We start from the raw sequence: 11,583 nt of genomic DNA on the forward strand, positions 1-11,583 counted from the left end.
CATTTCCCCCGTTTATGTTAGTGTAGTTTAAATTATCACTTCTTTCAGTAGGTGTAAGTTTATCAACCTTGAAACATAGCAAACAGTTCATGACTTACAGAAAACAAGGTGAAGTTGGGACGATGATTCATTAATCTACACAGGATGTCGTGACGTGAGTGATACATGCTCTCCAAAGGCATTATATCATTTGAACTTAATCCTAAAGGTCATCAGCATTGGTTGTGGACTATAAAACAGAGTTGAATCGATTCTTCAGCAACTAATATCGGCATTGGGCTCATTGCTGTTAAACCGTGTTTACTGGCAGTCGTAATAGGCGTGACCTGAAAAAAGGTAAACTTTATAGTTAATAATCTAATAGTACATTATTTCAATCGTTTAAATTGCTTTTAAAATATTGATTGCCTTTATAGTTTGATCTTTATGGGCAATATGCATATGTTTAATAGTGTTTTATTGGCGTCGTATGTCATCTATTGCCTGAACAATTTAATATAGATGAATACACGGTAAAGTTGATTATGATGACTGTTTCAATACTTTTCATTACATTCTTTGGGTCATAATCATATCATTTGTTTTTCATTCGTTAAAGTGTTTGCATCATGGAGAGATCAGTAATGTTGGTACAATCTCTATTGGTACTATTGATGGCCATATACGTGACCTCTGCCTGCTCATGCAACGGCATGGATCCATTGGAGCTAACTTTTTGTCCTCAACAGGGTAGAACAGGTTAGTGAAAGTAGAAATCAACGTTTAGGATTCACGCATTGACACCAACAAGCAAAATAATAATGACCATTATTACAAACCTTACTCATACACCTACTACCATTAATATCATACAAGAAAATCTTTTGTCACTTATAGTGAGTTATTGACTCCAACATGTTTTTGTACAAAACTTCAATGTCACACGTTAACCAAATTAGTCAAGTCAATTTGATAAGATACTCGATTTGAAACAGTGAATCCTTCGCATGGAACAAACAGATTAGGATGTCATTGTAGCCATTACAAGGAATTAATAAAACAGATAAGAAATACATCACCGAATATATTAATACTGGTTAGAACTACGTAAAAAATGTAACAGCTGTCCGGAGGTAAATGGTATAAGTCTTCTTTTAAAGTGAAAACACACATCATACGTATGCATGTTACCAAGAAATTCAGCGAGCGTCCTGCACAAACTACAATAGTTCTCAAAACTGAGTTCGAGAGTAATAAGATGAACCTGTTCTAATAGCTCCTGCTTTCAAATTTATTTTCTGTCTCTAAAATAGAAGTGGAATGTCCAAATCGCTCTGTTTCATTTTCTAAAGGGACAGGGTGGATGTGTGATTTTGTAGTATCGAGGTAATTTAAACAGTATTGTCTAAGTCAGCAACGTAATTTACCAAGAAAGAACCAGTTTATGATCGTGCAGAGGGTTAATGCAATGATTTAATGAGTTACCTGCTACAGTTTAGGTAGAGTAAGAGTTTTCTAGGCGCGATATTCATTCCAAATATGATGCATAGACGGTTAGCACTGGCTCTATACAGTTTTGTATTGCCCACAAAATGGTTAATATTAACTGATTACAGCTGCTTATAATTCAAAGTATCATTCAACCAGGAACGCAGTATTGTAAAGGATGGAGAAGAAAAGGTTGAATGGGTATAATGATTCTGGATTTTGTCTCTCATTATTATTCATTGCATATGTTGCGTCGAAGGATGGCAGGCCCCACAGTTCGTTATAGCATCTTCTTTAGAGTGGATAACTTTCTATTACACTTTAATTGGAAAAGTGAGGCCTCTCAATATAAGGACGGTATAATATAAGTGAAGCATGTTCTCAGTCAATGCAGCGCCAGAAAACGAGTATTTTCATAGTCGGTTTCAAGTATGATTTACTGAGGCGTCTGATACATTGTAAGTAGAGCACGATAATCATTCCGAATACGTGGACTGATAGCCCGCGTTCACTACAGTTTGTACTGCCTATAAAAGGGTTAATATTGGATGGGATTTCTACAGTTGCTTGGGACTCTGACCAAGTGTCATTCAACCAGGACTATAATAGTTTTAATGCTTGGAAAGGGTTGAGTGGGACTAATGATTCTGGATTATGTCTCCCATTATTATTTATTGCTTATTCCGTGTCGAACGGATCGCTCATGTGGCTTAAGTGGTTAGAACTTCCGCCTATGTTGCGAGAGTTCGCGGGTTTGAACCCCGGCCGAGTCATACTAAAGACTTAGAAAAATGGTATCAGTAGCCGTTTCGCTTGGCTCTCAGCACTAAGAGGTTAGTGGTAGGATTGGTCGATAATGTAATTTAGTTGGACATGGTGCCGTATATCTTTGACATAGCACCCAAGTGCTAGACATCACTACGAACTGCCATACTGCAGACATCGTAGCTATATGACTGTACCATTGTTAAAGCTACGTTAAAAATCCAAAATCAAACACACACACACAAATATACACTGTCGAAATATGGTGGACCCCTGTGTTTGCATTGTCTTTTCTCCAGAACTAGTAACTTTCTATTACACTATAATCAAAACAGTGATGTCCAGTCAACATAAAAGTTGTCAAACGTATGACAAAGCTGCTCCCTGTCAATGCATCGCAAAAGCACGACTATTTTTATAGACGGTTTCATTGGATGAAAATACACATACGTGAAGAATGTCCTGTTAGAAACAAATCAAGCTCATTAATCTGTTCTTAGGCTTATATATAAGTCTCCTCCACCTTTTCCGTTTGATTAGGAATATTTTCATTAGAATAATTATTATAATTATTTTTCTCCAGGTCTTGAAGTTTAGATCGTTCATAAATATCAGACTTCATGAGAGAACTGATAGTTGTATTTGTAAAGACTAAACAAATTCTCATCCTCTCAGGTTAATTATATGAAACCATTTGCCAAATTAGCTGTGTCGAATTTTGTAATGGCTATAAGTGGAGTCATACCATAAGTACGAATAATGGTGATTAAGGTATTGTTAACTTCGCTAAATTCAGCACAAGAAATATAGTATTACAGTAATAATTAGGTCCTTTTCAGCGCGTAAAAGGCATATTAGGCATATCAAAAGTGAACAAAGACAAGCACTAACACGTATCATTTTTTCCAATTTCACATAAAGGAGTCCGTAAAAATTGTTATACTACATTCAACATGAAACATACATACATGCATACATACATACATACATAGACAAATTGAGAGAAACTTACTATACTAAAACTATCTTTCTGTACAAAGTGGTCGAAGGAACAGTGATTGATGTGGAACTGATGTACCCACCAGGTCGCGCTGGCGATGAATCTTTGGCTTCGTCTGCAAGCTACAGCATGAGACTGGTACAACTATTTAAGGTGAGTAAATAAATCTACTTGTGATCTAGTCTTACATGATTCATGTGAATGAAGCTTTGTTTTTCATTGGCAGTGTCGGGCAAATTTCTGTGGTTACTAAAGAAACAAATGGTTAAAGAAAATGACAATTCACTTTTGCAACAATATTAATAGTTATAGAAAGAGAATGGTTAATGACAATGACAATTCATTATTGTAACGGTCATCTAATGTTATCGATGATGGAGAGCTGACTTCCCATTTTTAACTGATCGCTGCATATCAATAGTGCCAACTTAGTGCTCTATATCATATAGTTTTACCTATTTTTGTTATCTAGAATCGGAGTATAGAGTACACTGCATTTTATTACAGTACTCTTTTGTGAAACTTGTTTAATCTTTCTGGTGACATTATCTTCCACATTACTTTACCTATAACTGTTATACATTTTTATAGCTGCTGGTCAGCAGTTGATTATGAAGTAAAATCATAGTCGTCCCTTGCGATGGGATTACTCATTGCATTCGCAAATTTTAATATCGTTTTTATTTGTGTTGTTTTTCTTTTCAAATATAGCGATACAGTTTTTCAATATTTTTCTTCGTGCTGCGATACTGTTTCAAAAAGTTGCCAAATTGATTGATAGTGTGAAGTTTACACTAATTCTTTGTGATTTCATATATCCATATAATGTAAACCAGTTTATGAACTGAACATAACAATATAGGCAAAACTTAAATGGCTGGGTGTGGCAAAAACGGTAAATTCGATTATTTGTTGCCAACAATCTGTCGCCCGATAATTATAAGTTATAATTAAACTACTTTAACTGTATTTCCAACCTATTCGATGAGTTCTTTGTTGTCACTTAAAGTTGATAAGACATATACGATATTTGCTTGTTACTACACATCAATAATATGATGCATGACCAATAATGTCTTTATTATTGGATGGCTACAGTTACTAAATCTAATGAGTTTTCTTATTCGAATATTTACCACGTTTTTGCTTGATGGTTTAAAGGCATACACTGGATTTATAGATACCAATGACGAGTATCGCTAACCAATCTGCATGACAACACACGGGACCCATCATGTCTTTCTGATTGGATGGCTACTAGTATGAGTCATTATAAGCTTCTTTGTTATACTAGTTATAAAGACAAATAAAAACCAATTGTTCAAAGATATTTTACAAAACTAACAATTCCTACCAGTCTATGCAATAGGTTTAACGCTACAGTTATAACTGAATAATTCCAATCCCGAGTCTCAGTAATACTAATAGTTTAAAGCCGACTAAATGTATTAAATAAAATATGTAATAATTGCAAGCATACTTTTGTATCATTCACTTGAAAGCAAACTTGGCGGATCGTAATGGTAGTTTCCCTGTCTTTTCAGAATGGGACTTATCCATTAGGAGTTGTCGATGGTAACTTCGTTCTGCTGTTCCCACCGGTTAAAAAGCTGTGTGGCATTCGTTTGGAAGAAGGCAAAAAATACATTATTGGTGGTAAGATATATAAATTCACAAATACAAGAGCTGCCTTAATATGTTCGATAACTTGTCGACCCAGAAACGAGAACAGACTAGAGCTAAAACTTTGCCCCTTAGCACTTTTGAAGCATTACTATGCGCCTAGCCAAAGAACAAACACACGAGGAAGTATAACTAGATACCTACTGGTTCTATCGATTTTCTAACATTTTTGCGTAGATTCACTGTCATACAATCATATACTTAACTAATATTGTTGATGTCACGTGTTATGTGTTAGCTGTGTAAGCTTTTTATTGCTGACATAGAACTTGATTAGGCTGAAACGTTCTCAGACTGTTTTATATCTGTGTTTCTATTGATGTTCAGTTAGAAAACGTATACATTTAGAAAATATAATGCGTTCTACATCTTTCCTTTGACGATTGACACTAGTGCTGAAATGCGGCTAGAATCGGCATGTACATAAAAGATTTGCTCTTGCAGAATATCATCCTAGTTATGTTCAATATCATATTATCGTGTGTCATCTAGTTGCATTTTCATTTAAATCAACAGCCTCCAGACATATATATTTATCTTAACTCATGTGTTCCCCACTTCCAAAAATGGTTTGTAAATGTTTTATCTTTAGTTATTCAACAACATTACCATAATGAGAACCACATTAAAACGTCGATGACAAAAACGAGACTATATTCCCTGAGATAGGTTTCCCCTTGCTAGTGTAAATATTTATCATTGTATCCTTAGAGTTTGATTCATGCTTTTTAGTCAATTATTCCAACATATCATACAATGGACAAAGGTCAAATGAACGATACAATTATCACTATTAAATATTCATTTCTGAAATACCATTGTTAGGATCAAAAGTTTTCTCTCATCTCGATCTAATATACGATAAAAAAACATGTTTCAAAATATACCAGGAACTTTGCTTTATGAACTAGTCAGGGATACGTCACTAGCATCCTTTCTGATAGAACTGAATATTTGCTCCAAATTACATTTAGATTTTGAAACGTGAATCTGCACAGCCGTATGGAGAGCAGAAAATTATTAACGGGTCACTTTTGCTAGGTATATACCATTCTGAGGTGGAAAATCACATGATGAAACAGTCAGTCAATAACGGAGAGAAAGGACGTTACAACAATTTGTCATGTCCTCCATTGCTGTGATAACTGTCCGCCAGTTAAGAGAAGCTGTTCACGGCTGTTTTCCATTTAGAACGGTTGCATTTTAAGAGAACTCTTTACTAAGTTACACCTCGATGTGCTAAACTATTGTCCTTGAATACGTATGAGTGCATTGTACATATACTCTCTTTTCAATATGATTGCATTGTACACATACTCTGTTTTCTTCTCAAGATGCAGTCTTTAATTTCCTAACAATGAAAAACAAAATATAGCGACGGAAGAGTACATAAATTACAATGAACAAGCACAATTCTACATTTTAGGAGATGTGGACACGAGTGGTAGACTTCACAGCAATCTGTGTCGTCTCTTACTGGATTCCAGACAAACCCGCAATGATCAAGAAAAAATGGACATTATACTGGGTACAAGGAAACTTAACTGTGTTGGTATTTAAGCACTGTTAATCAAGATGGCTCTTTGAGTGAAATACAGATTGTAGCAAACTGAATATAATCATTGGTTCTTTCTTAATGTGTTATATTAATATGGCTTTTATATATATATATATATATATATATATATATATATATATATATATATATATATATATATATATACATGTCCGTCCTTTCGTCCAACCATCTATTTATATATCTCTCTGTATGTGTGACTGTTTGTATGTCCTATTCTCTATCCGTCCGTCTACCTATCTACCTATCTCCATATATGTGTATACCTATCTATCTATCTGTCTGGCTTTCTTGCTTTCCATGTCTCTATCCGACCATCTGTCTATCTATCTATATATGTATGTATGTATGTATATATGCCTGTACGTATGTATGTATGTATGTATATATGTATGTATGTATGGTTGTATGGTTGTATGTATGTATGTATGTATCTAACCATATATCTAACAATCTATCACACTGTCTGTCTGTCTTTCTGTATAAGTATAGATCAATCCGTCCGTCTATCTATCTATGGATATATCTATCTGTCTATCTATTCATCTATATATCTATGTTTGTCTGTCTGTTTGTCGGTCTGTCCCAGTATCTATCTGTCTATCTATATTTAGGTCTGTATATACCTATCTATCTATTTATCTATTTATCTATCTATCTATCTATCTATCTGTATCTATCTATCTCTCTCTCTGGCTCTCTTGCTTTCCAAGTCTCTATCCGTCCATCCGTCCATCTGTATATGTATGTATGTATGTATGTATGTATGTATGTATGTATGTATGTATGTATGTATGTATGCATGCATGCATGCATGCATGCATGTATGTATGTATGTATGTATGTATGTATGTATGTATGTATGACTGACTGACTGACTGACTGACTTTATTTCCTCTTTAAAAAGAGATTACATCAGATTAAACAAATTCAGAATAATACAAGATCATAAAATAGAACAGAAAAGTGACAAAGATACAGTAGTAATACAATTGTAATACTGTGTAAGCTACCGTATTGACAAAACGAAATATCTCAATACCTGCAATTATGCAAATCTGCAATCATTTGGCGGAGCATGGCACTGATCTTTTAACAGTTGCTTGATGATGATAATATTTCGAAAAGTTTATACGTCTATAGTGTTATGTGCTTAACATTAAGTCCGAGATAGCAACGAAAATGAAATGTAAAACTTATAACAGTGTAATTCTATATGTAGTTTCTTTTCTTCATATGACGCATGTATTTATGCATATATATACTTGTTTGCGCGTATGCGTGCGTGCATGCATTTATCTATGACTGACTGTCTAAATGACTTAGTAACCTCTACAACAAAGAGTATATCAGGTTGCTAAGATACATATTATACATATCATAGGATTATGAGACACATCATAGACGAGAACGCAAGCATGATATATACATCGTCAACTAATGCGTTTACAAAATGAGATGTATAAATACAGAAAACCATATAGAAATCTCTTGGAAATAAACATAAACAAATACATAAACAAATACATAAACGCACACACAAACAGCTGTCAGACAACAAAATTTGCGGATTTGACAAGAAGACTTTGGCCTTTAATTGTTTATATTTAATGTTAATTTACTACTTACTTTTAATATCATGTTAGGGCATGTTAGTTGATAGTAGGGCACACATTTTATTGTAGAATGAAGCTATGCTGTTTGCGGTCACCAACATGAGCCTATCTGATACGTCATCGTCAATAGACGACATGCAGTCAACCTTGCTTCCAAGAAGTGTCTCCAACAATATATCGTCTTCTTGATTGAATAAGTTAACCCCGTCTCTCACTTCTAAAGAGTCAATCACTCTCTCAAAGAAAACATTTCGTTCCTCAAGCAGCATTTCGCAGCCTAAATTAAGATGTTTCGCTCTGTCGTCAGTCTCTTTTCCACAGAGTTTGCATACCATAACTTTACCAACAGGCATGATATATAGTTTCATTACTTCAGAGAGAGGCCATAACATGGATGGATATTTACGCCCAAGAAACCATATATTACTTGGTTTTAAGTCCAAATGAATGTTTCTGAAGTGAATTAAATCATCCCTTAGTTCCATATTTGCTCTCCAGAAAGCTTGCATACGTCGCGCTGCATATCTCTGGCATAACTCAAGTTCTTCTATATTTGAGTTTGTGATACCTGACCATAGTTCACATCCATATAGGACCGAGGGTAGAATAATTCTTTTCCAAATCTTCAGACTTGTTAGAGGGTTCATTCCTCCATCTCTGATACCAATAAAATATAAAGAGTTTAACAAGTGTTTGCCTTTATCACATGCTTCTTTTATCGCGTCGTTTGGTTTTAAGTTGTATTTTAGAGGTATGCCGGCATACTTCTTACTTTTGACTGCCGGAATTGGAGATTTGTCGAGCATAAAAGAAGGTATACCAGTCGTTCTTTTGTTAGTAAACAAGATGGTGCAACTTTTATCTGCATTATATCTTAATCTCAACTTTTCGCATAGTCGGAAATTGTATCTAGCAGCTGTTGCATTGAATGACGCGAGTTAGACATTACAGTTGTGTCATCTGCTAATAAGACACAAGGCAGGTGGAGATCAACAAGATTTATACCTCGCAAAGTGTGATCTAATTCCGTGATCAAATCATGTATCATTACAAGAAAGAACCAGGCAGACAAGATACGGCCCTGTCCTACACCCTGCATAATATCGAAGCGTTTGGACAGCTTGCCCGCATATAAAACAGAGCTTGTTACTCTCTCAAACGAATCTTTCATGATGCGCCAGGTCTTCCCTTTGATGCCAAGTCTGTACAACTTGTAGAATAACCCGTTATGCCAAACTGTGTTGAAGGCTTTAGCATTATCAAGAAATGTAGCATAGACAGGAGTATTTTTATCCAAATAGTAGCATATAGATTCTTTGATACAGAACGCTGCAGTGATACTACCGCAATTATTTCTAAAACCCTGTTGCGACGGATTTGGAAAAGAAATCTGTTTAGAAAATATAAGTAGTCTACTATATATAATTTGTTCTAGAACTTTCTGAAGCACTGGAATTATAGTTATATCGCGGTAATTATTCATATCTAATTTGTTCTTTCCCCCTCCTTTGAATATTGGTATAACCAAACCTTGTTTAAAGTGGCACGGGTACTTCTCGGCCTCGTACACTTTTGTGAATATAATTTCAAGTAATTGTACACTGCTTGGAGGGTCCGCAAACAGTAAATGCTCAGCAACAATACCGTCGTGGCCACATGCCTTATCTTTATTGAGAGAGCTAATTGCACTACTGATTTCGTCTCTAGTGGGGATTTTATCAACAAGTTCATCAAAGTGTGAATAGGTTTCTTTAGTTTGTTTTCTGACCTCTGCTAAGACCATCTGGTAATGATTTTCATCGTACAGATAAGTATTGTCAGGCAGTGATAAACTGGAGAAATGATTTGCCCATAACTCTCTAATAGAGTCGTGATCGCGTACAATTTTTCCGTTTGATTCGATTTCGTGAATGTAATCGCGTTTATTTCTTTTATTCCGTATAAACTTATAGAAAGTAGAAATATCGAGCTCTGCAGCCTTTTCAAGCTCACTAAATTGTTCTCTATCGTATATTTCTTTAGCTTTCAATAATTCTTTTGCAAACAATTTCTTCGCTTTCTTATAGTTCGCATATGATATATATTCCCAACCTCTTGGCCTACCATTAGAAATCCATAACCTGCGTTTCAGCCGCATTTCCGTGTGAAACTTTTTTACGTTTAATAGTTTCCAATAGGGGTTAGCGTATGGGCAAAACCTCTTTATGGGGAGAAACCTAGATGCTGCTTCATGTAAAATCTTTACTGTGTCTTGAATAATAATTTCAATATCGACATTCGTCGCTAATTCTGCTTTATGCATTTGCGCTAACAATTCGTTGCGTGTTGCTTCCTTATATCTATTCATTTGTTCTGCTGAGGCTTTCTTCCAATTTATGGAATGAATGATATGCTCGTCAGCCATTGTTGCCTTATGTACTAAAGGTATGACCAACTCTATTTTTACAGGAAGATGATCTGAAATGTTCAAAGGATGATCATCTATTATTTCTGCCTTAACCACTAAATCGAATTTACTTTTTTGCAATAGTATATGGTCTATCAAAGATTTTGATTTGCCATCGGTTGAGAAAAAAGTAAAATCTGGCCCTTCACAAATGGATTGACTATTAACAGATATTAAATGTCTATCGCTCAGAAACTTTTCCAGAATAGTGCCTCTAGCGTTTGATGTTAAACAATTTGCTTTGGAGCTAAACAGTGAACTTAGCTGACCATTGCAGTCTCCGGCAAGTACGGGAATGCCTTCTTTGCAGAAAATATCAAACTGATCCTTTAGTTCTTCTATTGTCTGGAGTAACTTGCAATAGGAAAATTAGTTGATGGCAAAAGTGCCCCGAATATAAAATATTTAAGTCTATCATTACATTTTACCTCTATCCCTAAAACTCTGTCACTGCCAGCGCTCGACAAGGGATTAACGCGGAGTGATTTCCTATAAAGGATTGCTATTCCCCCGAACCCCGTATGCCTTAGCCTTTCTTCGAAATTTACTGCTAGTCTTTTGTCAGAGCGTGCGAATGATTTAAAATCTGGATGTATATTATCTAGGAAATTGAGCTGCTCCGGAAGAAGCCAATGCTCAGTAAGTACAGCAACATCTACCTCATTTAGCAAAGAATACAAGTAAGGTGACCCGTACATGACTCCTTTTACGTTCCACGTCAACAAACGAAATGTATGACTAGACATTAGTTGACTTAACGAAAAATAGATTTTCAACACAAGTATTGCAAAGACTATATAGCAATTTACCATAATATATGTATTTTACTTACTACTCCTTTATTTATTTACGCCAGTACTGCTGGGTGTCCTTATCACCATAATCCTCATACCATTCTCTTGCCCATACAAAATTTGGCCAAAAACCTTCCTCTAAAACTTTCTCAAAGTCTAACTTATCTACCGTGATTAAAACAGTAAAAGTGTCCTTTCCTCCTTTTACTCGCCAATGCTTTAATATCTGAGAGTCA

At 35.2% G+C, this 11,583-nt stretch overlaps 1 protein-coding gene across 1 annotated transcript; it reads left to right on the forward strand.

Annotated features, from left to right (window-relative positions):
• Positions 1-236: 236 nt before the first annotated feature.
• LOC149796965 (uncharacterized) lies at positions 237-6,475 on the forward strand. The gene is made up of 5 exons (XM_089960674.1): positions 237-336; positions 599-738; positions 3,273-3,385; positions 4,777-4,888; positions 6,342-6,475. The coding sequence occupies exons 2-5, from the start codon at positions 609-611 to the stop codon at positions 6,473-6,475; spliced, it is 489 nt and encodes a 162-aa protein (XP_089816800.1). The 5' UTR covers positions 237-336; positions 599-608.
• The last annotated feature ends 5,108 nt before the right edge of the window (positions 6,476-11,583 follow it).

This window comes from Sinohyriopsis cumingii, chromosome 6 (genome assembly GCF_028554795.1).
Source record: "Sinohyriopsis cumingii isolate HCF-2022 chromosome 6, ASM2855479v2, whole genome shotgun sequence".
Classification (NCBI taxonomy): Eukaryota; Metazoa; Mollusca; class Bivalvia; order Unionida; family Unionidae; genus Sinohyriopsis; species Sinohyriopsis cumingii.